Source organism: Polistes dominula, unplaced genomic scaffold (genome assembly GCF_049000335.1).
Source record: "Polistes dominula isolate Pdom_NZ unplaced genomic scaffold, Pdom_raw_medaka contig_29, whole genome shotgun sequence".
Classification (NCBI taxonomy): Eukaryota; Metazoa; Arthropoda; class Insecta; order Hymenoptera; family Vespidae; genus Polistes; species Polistes dominula.
In genome coordinates, this window is record NW_028300865.1 from 1,651,813 (window position 1) to 1,667,761 (window position 15,949).

A 15,949-nucleotide genomic window follows, 5' to 3' on the forward strand; every position below is an offset into this window, starting at 1 on the left:
TGTGCCAGTAAATCAACGTTGACCATTTTATGGTACAAAATCATTTTTTGGCAAGGATGATGTCGCATCGCACCTTGATCCCACGTATCCTCATAGTCTTGTCTTCGTTTGTCCTCGTCTCTCTCTCCACCTGTTCATTCGTAGTCCATTGCTGCATAGAATCCAACGTTGTTGATCTACCTATATCTTGTGTGGATTGTGGTGATGGATCATTTGGGATAGAGGAACAAGATTCAAGGTCAAATTGGACGAATTCTTCTTTGTCATTCATAGGAACAAACGTGGGAGTTAATTTGTCTTCGTTAATTATAACAATATTAGTTGATACATTGGAATGGTCAGGTGGAATTAATTTGTTATCACTTGAATCAACATCATCATCATCATCATTATTATCATTGGTCCAGATATTAGGATGGTTAGAATTCGTTTGGGTATCCAAAGTTAATTGAAGATTAGTCGAACTGGTTGTTGTTGTTGTTGTTGGTAGTGATGATGATGCCACGGTTATCAAATTTTCAGTAATATTATGAGTTAACTGTTGTAAAGTAGTGTTGTTATCTGGTCTCTCATCATTCTCGCTCGATAAATAAGTACTATAATCGCGCCAACTACAAATACCACCAGGCAGGTCGGTAACAAGACATTCCGTACGTGGTGAACCCAACAATGATCGCGAATTATCGAAACAACGTCCTGAACCACCACCTTTAGATCCACCCCCATTACCGTCATCGTTACCACCATAATCATTAGGTGGATCACGATTGGAATCCTCATTTTTATTATCCTTAATTGTATCCTTTTCATGAGCTAAACTTTCGAATAATGATTTTTCCGCTTCATGATAAGGATGTTTGGTTGGCCAGAAACCACCGTCCAAGGATAAAAATTTCGATCTTACCGTGTTCAATGTTCTTTCCTGTATCATTGCCGATTTTAATTCTTTTTCTTTATCATGAGTTAAAATGAGAACATCGTCGGCAATATAAAATCGTACTTTTGGACGATTTTCTGTTGATTGTAGAGATGAATCGTCAGATGATTCAATGATTTCTTCATTTTCATTTGACAATTGTTCGATATCTTCGATTTTTATATGTTCGGTATGTGATTTTATTTCTGGTGATTTAATTTCTACGATTTCTTGAATTTTATTTTCATATTCATCGTCAATTTGTTCGATTTTATTCTCGATAATGCATTCGTTTGATTTTGATGATGAGATCATTTCTGTTGACATTTTTTCTTCACTCGACGTGTCTAATTTATCAACATTTATTTCTTTTACATCTTTAGAACCTGAAGAATCTAACGTTATCATTTCAGGAGTCATTTTAATTGATTCTTGTTCAATTTTGTCTTCTACAACTTTAGCAGAACCTGGAGGACCTAATACAATTGTTTCAGAAGTTATTTTATGTGATTCTTGTTCAGTTTTGTCTACTATCACGTTAGCAAAACCTGGAGGACCTAATACAATTGTTTCAGGAGTCATTTTAATTGGTTCTTGTTCAGCTTTGTCTTCTACAACGTTAGCAGAACCTGGAGGACCTAATACAATTGTTTCAGGAGTCATTTTAATTGGTTCTTGTTCAGTTTTGTCTTCTACAACGTTAGCAGAACCTAAAAGATCTGATACTGTTGTTTCAGGAGTCATTTTATTTGATTCTTGTTCAGGTTTGTCTTCTTCAACATTAGCAGAACCTGAAGAATCTGATACTGTCGTTTGAGGAGTCATTTTATTTGATTCTTGTTCAGTTTTGTCTTCTACAACATTAGCAGAACCTGAAGAATCTGAAACTATCTTTTCAGGTGTAATTTGTTCCTGTTCAAGTTTCTTCTCAACACATTTATCAGACGTTTCATTATTAACATTGTCTAAAATTGCTTCCTGTGATTGAATTGTCACAAATTTCATTTTATTTTCTTCAACAACTTCCTGTTCCTTTTCCTCAGTTTCTTTATTAGTTAAATTATCTTCCAATAAATTTTTAACACCTTGCTTCTTTTTCTTTTTATCTTCTTTCTTCGATTTTTGTTGAATCTTTTTATCAGCTGTTGGTTTTTTAATTTCAGTAGAATCTATGGTTGATTTTGGTTGAGAATCTTCTTCATTTTTATTGGAAGATATTTTAGGTTTTTCTTCTGCAATAAATTGTTCATTTATTTGACTATTCTTACGTGTTTCTTCCATTTGTTTTTTAACAGTAGATGATAATTCTTTGCCATTAGTTTCTATGAGTATTGATTTGGTATCATCTTCATTATTTTTATTTTGTTTAAACAATTTTTCATCAGTTGTATTGATACTTGTCTCTAATTTTTCTTCCTCGATAAATTTCAAATTTATATCAGTTTTATCTGTAATAGTTATCTCATTATCTTTACCTGACTTTTCTACATTTTTATTATCTTCTTTATCTTTATTAACATTTGATTTTGATTTATCCTGCATAGTTCGTTTATTTTTAGATTTATTTTTCGATTTACCAATGGGTTGTTGTTCATCCTTTTCTTTTTTCGTTATCTTAGAATCTTGCGAATCTTTCATCTTTTCAATATTCTCATCTTTAGTATTATCAACTTCTTTTTCTATAATTTGAACATTTTCAGTTGATTTGTAATCCGTTTTAAATGGTTTATCTTCATTCGGTTCAATTGATTCTTTCAATTCGTTCTTTCCTGATTTATTTTTCTTCATTCTTTGCTTTTTAGTTTTACTTTTATCTTTTTCAATGAATTCTTTACTTTCTTGATCTGAAATTATAGTCTTTTCTAAATTACTGTCACGTATTTTAATCGTTTCTTCGAGAACACGTATTTCCAATGAATTATTATCACGTTTGTCAACTGTTTTTTGTTTTTTATTTTTATTACTATTATCCATTGGTTCATCTGTGTTTTCTTTATCTACAATTACGGTTTTTGATGGAATTATTTCTGATTTATCAATTGTTTCATGATTATCAATTTCCATAGTATTATTTATTTCTTTATCAGTATCATTCAATTTTGTTTTAATATCTGATTCTTTTACAATATTATCTGTATCATCTATAATTTCTTTTTTAGATGATACTTCTGACTTTTTACCACCATCTTTAGTTTCAACTTTGCGATCTTTGGATTTGGTATTACCTTTAGTTTTTTGTTTCTTAGATTCACATTTATTATTATCTTTTTCATGTTCCAGTTTTGCAGTTCCCTTAATTTTATCTTTATCAACTTTGTCATCTTGTTTATCAACAATTTCTTTATCACCACCTTTCAATTGTGATTTAACCTTTCCTTTTTGTTTCTGAGTTTCACTTTTAGTTTCAGTATTTTGACTAACACCTGTCATTGGTTTTGAATCATCAGATATCTTATGTTCAGGTTCATTTTGATTCGTGTTTACCATTTCCGTTTCTAAATCATCAAATTTAGTGTTTCTCGATCTTGATCTGGATCTTCTTGAACGTAATTCTTTTCTATTGACAACTTCAACAAAACCTTGATCATCTACATGAACTAAATCTTCAATGGGTGCTGTTGGTGGACTTTCTTCAACAAAAATTTGTACTTGAGGATGCTGTTCATCTTCTTTAGTAGAAATTTTCTCAATTTTAATGGTTTCTTGTTCAATAAACGTAGACGAGTCTACAGTGTCTTTGGTTTTTCTTGCAACTATAGCAGCCCACGAATCTGTTTCTGTTTTTGAAACAATTTCTGAATCTAATTGATCAAATGTGGAAACTTTTGTATCTTCTGGAATAGGAATAGTTGGTTCTACGTTTTCAGAAGATTGCAATATTTCTTTTTCTATTTCTTCAACCCACGACGATGTCAATTCCAATTTGGTATCATTGGTTTTTACTTGAACTTTAGGAGAATCCATTTCATTGGATGATAAATGTTCTTCTGATGGTACATTGTCATCGTTTATGGTTGTAACATCGTTAACAGGTGATTCTTCAAATTTAATTTCACCTTTAAGTGGTATTGGTTTATCAAGAATTATCTGTTCTTGATTTAATTGTGGTGATGATCTATGAGAAGATGATGCTGTTACTTCTGCGTATGATTTATTATTATCTTTGTTAATAATTTCTTGTAAAATTTGTGAAGATGATTGTTGTTCATCTTCAGTTTTATTTTCAGACATTGTTTTGTTTTCTTCGTACTTTTTCTTCTGTTTTTTCGTTGTTACCTTTCCAGTTTGAGGTTGTTTTAATTCTTGTTTTTGTGAAACTTCTGAAAACGTTTCTTTTGTTTCTGCTGGAGTTAATTCTGAAGATTTTTCATCTTCAGATGTAATTGTTTCTGTTTGTTCATTTGATTTAGTATCTTTGGAATTGTTGATTAAGGATATCAATAATTTTTTCACTCAATTCTATTTCATTGTATTGTTTGAAAATTTCTTTCGATTTATTTGCATCCGTTAAAATATCAAACGACGGAAGTTTTTCAGGTTTAAGATCAATGTCTAATGTAAAATCTGTTTTATTCGTTATTTCTTCTTTTACTTGAGATTTGTTAATACCTTTGACTTCATCTTTCATTTGTTTTTTATCTTCTTCTTCTTCTTCTTCTTCTTTTTGATTTCGAATTTCAGATTTGTTTTGTTTTTTGTTCTTCTTTTTTGATTTAGTTTGTTCTTTCGTTTTTACATTCTTGGAAGATTTAGTTCCTTGTTGAGTATCTTCTGATAATTTTTTATTATCATCGTTTATTTCAAGTTTTTTATTTATAATTTCAGCGGTAATTATATTTTCTGTCAATTGTTCTTGCTCTTTGGGTTTTTCCTTTTCTTTCTTTTCTAATTTGAATTCATCTAGCAGTGTATTATTTTCTTTTACGTTTGCAGTTTCTTCTAAATTATTTTTTATTTCAATTTTTTCTGATTCTTCCAGTGTTTTCTTCTCTTCTAATTTTTCGTTCTCATCCATCTTTTCTCGTTCTTCCAATTTTTCATTTTCTTTCTGTAATTCCAAAAGTTTGTCCTTTACTTTTTCCAGTTCTTCTACCTTCATTGAATCATCGGACTTTTCTTTGGTTTTGAATTTTTCCAATCCTTTTTGTTTTTCCTTCTTTCCTAATTTTTCTTTTCCTTTTTTCTTATCTTGTTTCTGTAATTCTTTCGTTCCTTTTGATTTCTCATTTTCCTTTTGTAATTTGTTCTCTTCTGGAAGTTCCAATTTTTCTGATTTTTCTAATTTTACTTCTTTCTCTGATTTATCTTGAATTTCAAATGTATCTTTTGCTTCTACTTTGTCTTGTTCTTGTAATTTCTCTTGCAATTCTTCCAATTGCACTGTTTCTTTTAATTTTTCTTGCTTTTCCAATTTTTCCTCGACTTCCAATTTCATCTTTTCATCTGTTTTCTCTTTTTCCTCTTCTTGCAATATTTCTTTTTCTTTTAATATTACATTTTCTTTCATAACCTTATCATCTTCTTCAACCTTTACAGTTTCTTCCAATTTTTCTGGTTCTTTTACATTTTCTTTTCTATCCAATTCAATTTCATCTGATGATTTCACTTTATCCATTTTCTTTTCTTCCTTTAATTCATCTTTTTGAACTGAATTATCTTCCAATAATACTTTATCATCTTTTAATTGAACAGATTCTTCTAAAATTTCAATGTTTTCTAATTTATCTTTTCCTACAGGTTCTTCAATTGTTTCTTTACTTATAATTATATCAGTTTTAACATTAACATCATCCAAATCATCTTCATCGAGTGGTATTTCTTCATCCAAAAAGTCTAACCAATCTTCAGAAGATTCTAAATGTACAGGTTTTGGTTCTAACATCACACTTTTCATTTCTTCTTGTGGTAATACATTTATATCATCTTTAATAGAAATATTTATTTCTTTAGGATCATTTGAAATTAATGTTTGTGCTTCAGTGAAGATAATCTTACCTTCATCATTGTTTATAATTGTTTTTTCAATAGAAATCATTTCTTCTTGTTTCAATTCGTTCATATTTTCTTCCAATACTTTTTCTTCATCTTTAACAGAAGTATTTATTTCTTTAGGATCATTTGAAATAGATGTCTGTGTTTCAGTCAAGGTTATGTTACCTTCATCATCCTTTATGATTGATTTTTCAATAGAAATCTTTTCTTCTAGTTTCAATTCATTCTTATTTTCTTCCCAACCATCATCATCATCATCTATCATCATTGGTTCATCTAAAATACTCATCCAAGAATCATCAGCTTTCAAATGAACTACTTGTGTTTCTGATTTAGATTGATCTACTTTATTTATATTAGTATCAATATCTTGATCATTTGTTTTATCTAATTTTGATGAAATAGTATCAGCATCATCTTTTTCAATGATTTTTATTTCACTTGCAGAATCAATAGATTTGTTCTTGATTGTTTGTTGAGATTGTATCCATTGCGATTCGAATTCAGCTAAACTGATAATTGGATATTTAGGAACGTCAGCAAGCAATGCAATTATTTTAGATTCTTTGTCAGATGGTTTTTCATTATTATTTATATTTTCAACGTGGGATTTTTTCATAACAGACTCTTGAACAATTTTCACGATATTTTCTTCACTTTTAACTGGAGTATCAGGTATACAAGGTTTTTCCAATACTCGTATAATTTTATAATTACTGCAAAGTTCATTTTCAGCTTTAACGTAAGAATGATAATTTAACCAATAAGGTTTGATCAGTTCTAACAAATGTTCGTTAGTTCTTCGTTCATTTAAATTGTAACTTGTATTAAATTCTTGTTTAGGTTTATCATCATCATCATTATCATCATCTTTGTGTTGTACTAATTTTTCTTTAGGATCCTCTTTTATCACAGATTCACTTTCACCGATAATTTGTTCTTTCTTTTGAAGTTCCAAATTTATATTATCATTTTTATTCTTATCTATTTTTATATCCTCTTCAGATATATTCTTTTCATCAAATTCATCAATCGTGTTACGTACCTCGTCAACAATATTATTATCTAAAGATTCTTTCTTCAAATTGACATTAATGACAGTTTGCATAGAAATACTTGAATCGTCACCTAACGATGTCAATTGGCTTTCATTTAAAATTTGATTATTGGTTGAATCATTAGACAATATTTCGTTACGATATTTTTTCCTATCTTTGATACTACCGAACAATGGTGGATCATCTGATTGAATAATTTCAGATAAAATGGGAACAATGGGAGGAGTAGACGATGATGATTGATCACAAATAGCATGAGAAGAAATTTCACAGGATTCTAAATTATTTTCAGGAACGTTAATTAATGAATTACCAGAAACCCTAGCATATGTTGTTGTTAAACTAGCTTCTACAGTCTCGGGTCTTAATGATATTACATCGGATGTTTTTGTACCTACTATTGTTTTAACTAATGGAATATTTTCTAATATTTCAATTGTTTTAACAGATTTCACGTCGGGTGGTTTTACTTGCGTTGTTCCTGTACCAACGGTGGTGGTTGTAGTTATAGTTGTTACTGTTTTTTCAATAATCAAAGCTTTTCCTACTTGCATTGTTTCTTCGTCAGATTTCAAATCGTTGTCAATACTTTCAACGATCACATTTTCTTTTTCTTTTGATTCATCATCATTTAACTTTTCATTAACATTTGACAATTCTAAATCGTGATCAGGATTATCAAGTTCTACCTCCTCCTTTTTCGAATTCCCTTTTTCTTCTACGAATTTTTCGGTTTCTTTTACCTCAGGGAATTTTAGGTTAGTTTTCATTAATTCAGAATAATTATTATCTTGGATTTCTTCGATAAATAATTCATCTGGTCCTGTATCATCTTTACAAAGTGGTTCCATATAGAATTTATCTTGATCTTCAAGATTAACATTTGTCTCAGATAAAATCTTATCTTCAGTTTTGTCAAATTTATCAGAGAAAGAAAATGGCCATTCTTTCTGTTCGATTATTTGTTTTTTCTCTTTAACTTTAGATACTTTAGTCATTTTTTTCGTTGATTTGATTTTTTCATCTTGTTTTTTGGAATTTATTTCAGATTGTTCTTCAACGATATCGAGTGATGAAGTTGATGATTTTTCTATTGGTTGTTCCTTCGATTCACACGATGTTAATTTTTCTGTTACAATTTTGTTCTTAGATTTTTCCTTTTGTTTGATTTTTGAAGAAGTCGATGCATTTTCTTTCTTTCTTTCAATATTATTAGAATTATCTTCCAATTTGATTTCTTTCGTGTCAAATTTTTTCGAAACAATATCGTCACTCTCAAACATAGCATTGTCAAAAATATCATCGATAGTTTTGATATTAATTTGTTGATTTTTGTTAAGGGCTTTTAATTTTTCCGCATATGCTTCTAAAGTACTACAAATGTTTTCATTTATTTTCCAAGCATCTTCGACTACTTTTCGAATATTTTTCGAATCCTTTTCTTTGCTAATATCGATATTACGTAATTGAGATAATTGTTCAGATTTTGTATCGGTTGGTTTGTTATCAGTAGTCTTGAAATCATACAAATTGTCTTTGCTTTGTTTAGAAATATCAGTTTTATTCCTTTTCTTTGATTTTGATTCTTTAAACTTATTGGATTCTATTAATTTACTTTCAGATTTCAACGTAACAGTTTCGTTGTTTGAAGAAGCTTCCATTTTCTTTGAATTACCTTGAATATCTTTTTTGTTTTTAGTATGTTCCTTGTATTTTTCTTTTTGAAGTTTAGCTTTTTGTTTATCCATATCTTCTATCTCTTTCAAAGCTTTGTCAATTTCATCATCCATCGTTTTATCCAATTTGTTTTTCTTTTGTTTACGTTTTTTCTCGGATTGTCCACTTGATGATGTTTTTCCAACAGGATCAGGTGTTTGTTCTTTAGATTGTTCTTGTTTTTCTTTTCCTGATTCTTCCATTTCTTTAGATTTTTCTCGTTTTTCTTTACGTTGTTTTTGTTTCTCTTTTTGTTGATCTTGCATTTTAGTTTTCTGCAAATCTTGTTGTTGTTGTTGCTGCTGCTGCTGCTGTTGTTTATCTTTTTGTTGATCAAACTTTTCCTGATCAGATTTTTCCTTTTGTTGTTGTTGTTGTTGTTGATTTGATTTTTCTTGCTTCGATTTTGAATTATCAAACTTTTTCTTTTGTTGTTTAGTTTCTAATTTGTCATCTTTCTTAGGTGTATTTGTTTTTTGTCCTAAATTTGTTGACGATGCTACATTTTGTGACTTAGTAACATTTTCTTTAACAGGTGTAACTTCTTTCTCAAAATTATCTTTCGTTTTTTCCATGGGAATTCCAACCCTTTTATCTTGGGTCGTTGATTTTGATTTTTCCATTGGCCTAGATTGTTGTTTCTTCTTTGTATCTTTTTTCTTCATTGTATCCCAATCATTACCTTTGGATTGTTTCGATTGAATCTTTTCAACAACGTTGTTATCATCTTCCTGTGTATTAACAGTTGATGGAATCATCATTGGTGGGTCATGTTGAATCGATGATACAATTTTAGGTGATCCAGAACGTCCTCTGATTGGTTCGATTGTCGATTTATCCGAATTAGTTGATTCACTTCGTGAATGAAGACCCTGAGAAAGAATCTGAGCATATGAGAATACTTGATTCTTATTTTCCACACTATTAATATTTTTCTTTTCAATATTATTTGGATTTGTATTATCTTCCATGTTCATAGTATTCAATGAAACATTTTGTTCGTTGTTAGATTCACTTTGTTCTGCAATATTAGATATTGGATATGAAGATAATTCAGCATTAGAAACATCAATGACTGATGAAGACTGAGAACTGATCATCTTTTCATCTTTAGGATTATCTGATTCAGTGATACAACATTCCTGCTGCTGCTGTTGTTGTTGTTGTTGTATATGAGATTCATGACATATTCCAGTAGTAGTTGTTGTTTGTAGATAATTATTTTGATTGACATAATGATTGGTAGTGTAACCAGTCATCTGACCACCATAATGTTGGGGTGCAATAGCATCCAATTGTATTTGTTGATGAATCTCAACAGGTGCATAAACATACGAACCAACTGGATAAGCACCAAGTTGGGAACCAATGAAACCCACTAATTCAGCCATTGGTGGTGGGTGTATGTATTTGTAAGTTTCATTGGTTGACGATTGACTACCCATGGTGTCATAATGTTTTTCTTCAATTACATTACAATGTTCTAAAGATTCATTTGACCATGTAGTAGTAGTAGTAGTAACATTATTATCAGTTTCCTGTGAAAAATTAGTACAATTGTTATCTTTATCAATTTGTTCATGGGTTTGTTCGTAGGATGATATCGAACTTTCAATTGGTTTCATTGACTCCGATTCGATCATATGAATTTCATCTGTTGTTTGAGGTTCTGATAAAATAGGATTCATTAAATTATCATTGTCAGTAGTTGTAGTTTCTTTGATCAATTGATTAGAATCGTTATCAGTGGAATCTGAAGACTTAGATGTTGCATGAGTTCCACCACGAAGTATATCAGCATATGAAGTAGAACCAGGTACCCAAATGGGACTGGTAGATCGACCCCTTTTATCATCACACGGTATCAAAGTATTCTTCTCAGATATTAACACTTGTTTATCCGTTCCACGTGTAGTATTCTTAACATTAGTTTGTATATTAGATCTAATTGATTTTCTTACCGGTGAACGTCCTCTACGTGATGTTGATTCAACTACAGTTATCACTGGAAGATTATTTATTGGATTATCTGTTACAATAGTTTCTTCATCAACTATAACAGGTGTCTGTTCTTTTTGTATTATTTGTTCATTATCGTTGTTCATTTCTTCAGTTTGCATTTGTATCTGTACACGTTTTGATTGAATAGTATTATCATCATTATTATCATCATGATCATCATCATCAATATTTTCTACCTCGATTGATTTCTTTTGTTCAGAAGTTGTTGTTGTATTGTATGGTAATACCTGAATTGGTAGGGAACAGGTAGGAGGAGGTTCATCACGTTGATTTCTGTACGGACTACACCCTCTTATAGTTGGACTTGTACGACCAGCAGCTATATCAGCATAGGAGGCCTGCCCGGTGAATTTATACTCGTCGTTGGCAACATAGTACTGATCCACGGTAAGTATTTGATTCATCAGGATCCTGACACGTTGTTTCCAATCGTCCATCCTTTGTTGCAGGCTCTGCATTTATCCACCGTTGGGGTAACAGCCAAAGAACAATAATGGAATAATTTACGTCAATTTTTGTTTGTTCTTTCTTTTTTTCAATTATATATATATATATGTATATATTTTGTATTATTTAATATTTTAATGCAAGAGGGAGAAGGTCTATATGCTTGGGGCCTAATTTTTGGGGTGGGGGAAAGGGGTTTCGTTGTTTGTGAAATTTTTTCGTTTGTATTGAAAAGTAATAATGTGTGATAAGAGAGTGAAATGAAGATAGTTTTGTATTATTATTTTAATATTTTAATGGGGACTATATATTTGGGGCCTTACTTTGAAGGTGGGGGAAAGGGAAATGTATGCAGCTCTAATTTTTTCGTTTGTATTGAAAAATAATTAATAATGTCTGACAAGAGTGTAAAATACTTTTGAGTTATATTATATATTTGGGGCCTAATTTTGGGAGTGGGGGTAAGGGAATATATGTAGCTCTAATATTTTAGTTGTTTAACGTGAAACTTTTGGTTTGTATTGAAAAATAATTAATAATGTGTGACAAGAGAATAAAATGAAGATATTATTTTAATATTTTAATTATATTGTATATTTGGGGCCTAATTTTGAGGGTGGGGAAAAGTGTTTCGTTGTTTACCGTGCAATTTTTTTTATTTGTATCGAAAGATAATTAATAAATAATGATATAAGAGTAAAATGAAGATAATTTTGCATTATTATTTAAACATTTGAATTATATTATATATTTGGGGCCTAATTTTGGGAGTAGGGGTAAGGGAGTATATGTAGCTCTAATATTTTCGTTGTTCAACGTGATAGTTGATCAAATTTATCATTTTGAATAAAGATAATGAATATTTCATGATTTATTATTATTCTATTTTATCAAATATATCGTTTAAATTGTTATTTAAACAATAATTATTATCATTATCTTTATACAAATTGAAATATGTGTGTATATATGATTGGTGGACATCAGAAATACTTTCAATTATCGTTATTCGATGAAAATATATTATTATAACGTTGATTAACAATCACTTAAGCATAAATTGTTTTCGATTAAAATATCATAAATTGTCTTATTGACATATATATATATATATATATATTTATAAAACTATTAAATAATAATTATTTAAATATTTATATATAAATATATATAAATTTGATAGATGTATTTTGACAAATCAATATGAAATGACTTATATAATATTTCATAGATTAATTCAATTTGATGATAATTGATAGCAATTTGATGATGAAGACAGGAACATTTGATGCTAAAAGATTGAATTTATTGTCACAGATTTAAAATTTCTGTGTCAGGTGTACCCCTTTGAACGATCAATTTCGTTCTTTCGACAAACGATTGGATTTTACTTTGTAACGATTTAATATTTTCACGATGTATCTATTTATTATTTAAATTGTTTAAACAAAATAAACACGCGTATAACACGTCGAACGAGCGAGAGAGAGAGAGAGAGAGAGAGAGGGTGGTGGGGCAAAGATGAATGAAAATAATAGAAAGAAAATGGTAAAATGGTAAATGTTAACAGTTTTATGGTTATTATTATTCATTTTTTTTTGTTTTTTGGTATTAATTAACCCAATATATAGTAATCGATAAAGGTAAGCGGAAATTTGTGATGAATCATAGTGAAAGCCGAAGAAGAATATAGCACATGATGGAGGATTATGATTGAAAGGATTGTAATTGGCAATAATATGGATTTAAATGGGGTTTTTTGGCAAACAAAATAATGTAAAATAAAACAGCTTAGTATAATATAAACAATTAACGAAACATAAGTAAATAATTCCAAATTTAACATACACCATCATTATAATTTGTTTTCATAGAAAATATTTTACGCAAGAAGAAAGAAGAAAGAAAGAAGAAAGAAGAAAGAAGAAAGAAGAAGAAAGAAGAAAGTTTAGAGGTCACTTGATTTTTTGTTGTTGTTGTTGATTTTCCTAATTTATATTTTTAGTTTTAATTTCTTTTTTCAATTTATTTATTTTTATTTTTTTTTTCATTGAATGTTTCTTAATATTTTTAGCAAACAATAATTTGCTAAGTGAATTGCATTTTGAAGCAATTTTTTTTTTCTTTTTTCTTTGACAATAGAAATACAAATGTTTTTGAGCACATAATTCGCGTGAATTTGTGCATGTGTATATGTGTAATATAATAATATAATACGTGTGTGCTGTTTACTAAAGTTGAAATAAATTTTCCCGTTTTAAATAAGAATACGAAAAAAAAAAAAAAACTATTACTTTGCATGTAGTAGAATTTGTGATATTTTAATTAATTTTTGGATTTTTCTACCTATAGTGCTTATATAGTGACAGTTATACAAAACACACGAGAAAACACGCGTGCATAAAATTGGTTTGTGAAAGACATAAATAAAACAATCGCCTAAAACGCATAGCGATACGTGTAACGTGTAACACACGTGAAATATAGAGAAGTACATTGTGTGTGTGTGTGTGCGTGTGTTTGTGTTTGTGAATTATTTAAAACCAAAAATAACACAAAAGCAAACAAAATCAAGTAACTCCCTTTTTTTAAAAATAATAATATAGTTAAAATATACATATATATATATATTATTAAATAAATATATATATGTATATTTGTGAAGGTAGAAAACTTAAATAACTAACATAAAACATATTGGAAAAATAATGGTAATAATAATAATAATAATATTAATAATACTAATAGTAATAATAAAATATTGATTTGTGTTGAACAATATATATATATATAGTATATAAAAAATAAGATATACATATGAACAAGAAAAAAAACAATACGATTTGCATTTTGTGATACCAACCCAGAGAATTATATTATAAGCGATGATATACCACTAAATTGGCAATTATGGCAATTTTTATATGGCAATTTTTATAAGGCAATTATTGATGATTTTTAGCGATGAAAGGTAATGAAAAAAATAGGGAAAAGGGTAGTAGTAGTATATATATATATTTTTTTTTTAATTATTAAATTGTAGGATGGAAAGTCGAAAGGTGGTAAAACCATTTAAAGTGGAAATATATTTCATTGAAATTAAACATTAATTAATATATTTAATATTTAAAATTTTATAAATTAAATATATACAAATTTAAATTAATAGAATATATTTAATTTATAAAATATATTAACATAAATTTATATTAATATATATATTTAATTTCTAAAATATAAATTTAATATAATTATATTTAATATATTAATATAAATTAAATATAATTAAATATAATTAAATATATATTAAATAATAATAATATTAAGTATAATTAAATATATTAATTTAAATTTATATTTATTAATTTATTATTATTTTAATTATAAATTTATTTTATATTTTAAAAATTTATATTTATATTTATAACATTTATATTTTATTAATTCAATTTATATTAAAAATATAAAATATAAATTTAAAAAAAAATATATAAATTTAAATTTGAATTTATAGAATCATAATTATACAATTTAATTTTTCAATAACAAAATATTACGAATCTACAATATTTTAAGTCAAATAAATTAAATTTCCACTTTTTGCTCATCACTATTGATTTATGCAATTAATAAAAAAGACAAAACAACAAAATTCCTTCTTTTATCAAAATAAAAAAAGTAAAAATAAGATCGCATAATTCAGTAGTTCAAAAAAAAAAAAAATATATATATAACATCAAAATCGTGTTTGGTTAAAAATCGTTTGCTCGATCGACGGTTAGTTGGTAATATAAATTACGAGTTAAAAATGTTAATTTTTTTGATTAAACGGATATGGAATATAATTTAAAAACGGTTATATATATATATTATATCTAAATCCAAGGGGTATTATAATAATGATTATTAAAAATGGTGGATATGATGGATACATGATGAGATGTTTTATGAAATATTTCAGCACAAATAGAAACGAGAATATTATATTTCCACATTTCAAATTTGATTTTTTGTTTGGTTCCCCCTTATAGATGATAATTGAGCGTACAATAAATAATAATAATAATTGCCTACTACTTCAGCGATATTTGTGCGTTAATAAAAATTAAAAAAAAAAAAAAAAAACAATATATATATATAATATAACGTGTGATCAGTTTAAAACGTACCTGTTGTTCTTGTAAAGCTTTTTCCCTGTTGTTAGGTAAATACGTTGGGCTTAATACTGTCCTAAGTTGCTGTTCCGCTTGAACAACCTTTTGACGTAATTTTTGTATTTCCTGAAATGAAAAAAGAAAAAGAAAAAAAAAAAACGTAGAATAATTTGCTTTAAACCCGTATTATTTTTACAGACCCGTCATCATAAATTTTGAGTGTTTCTAACCTGTTGATATTGATCAATCTGATCCAAACATTGTTCCAATGATGCAGTCTCTTCAGTTACAGTTTTATAAAGGACATCTAATTCCGCTAATAATTCTTCAGCAATTTCGGATATCTTTTTGTCACCACCTATACCTGATCTAAAATGTACACGTAATTTTTCTATGGATATTTTGATTTTTGTCTTTTGTATGGTAACATCGCTCAACATTTTTTCCCTAATTGCGTGTTGATCGTGTAATGGTTTTTTCTTATTTTGCGGTGATTCGAGTATTTGTTTGGCTTTTTCCATCCAACTTTTAACCTCCTTCATCTTTCTTTCGCATTGTTCCCATTCCTCGCTAGTTTCTTGCAGCAATGCGTTCTAAAATTACAAGGGGGATTTTTTGTTTTGTTTTGTTTAAATCAAATCAAA

General features: G+C 28.3%; 1 protein-coding gene across 1 annotated transcript in view; it reads right to left on the reverse strand.

Annotated features, from left to right (window-relative positions):
* LOC107066352 (Muscle-specific protein 300 kDa) overlaps positions 1–15,949 on the reverse strand; it is a 63,121-nt gene that overhangs the window by 28,870 nt on the left and 18,302 nt on the right. The window contains 4 exon segments of the mRNA XM_089174160.1: positions 74–4,322; positions 4,324–11,156; positions 15,321–15,431; positions 15,536–15,898. Coding sequence (XP_089030286.1) covers positions 74–4,322; positions 4,324–11,156; positions 15,321–15,431; positions 15,536–15,898 — 11,556 coding nt within the window.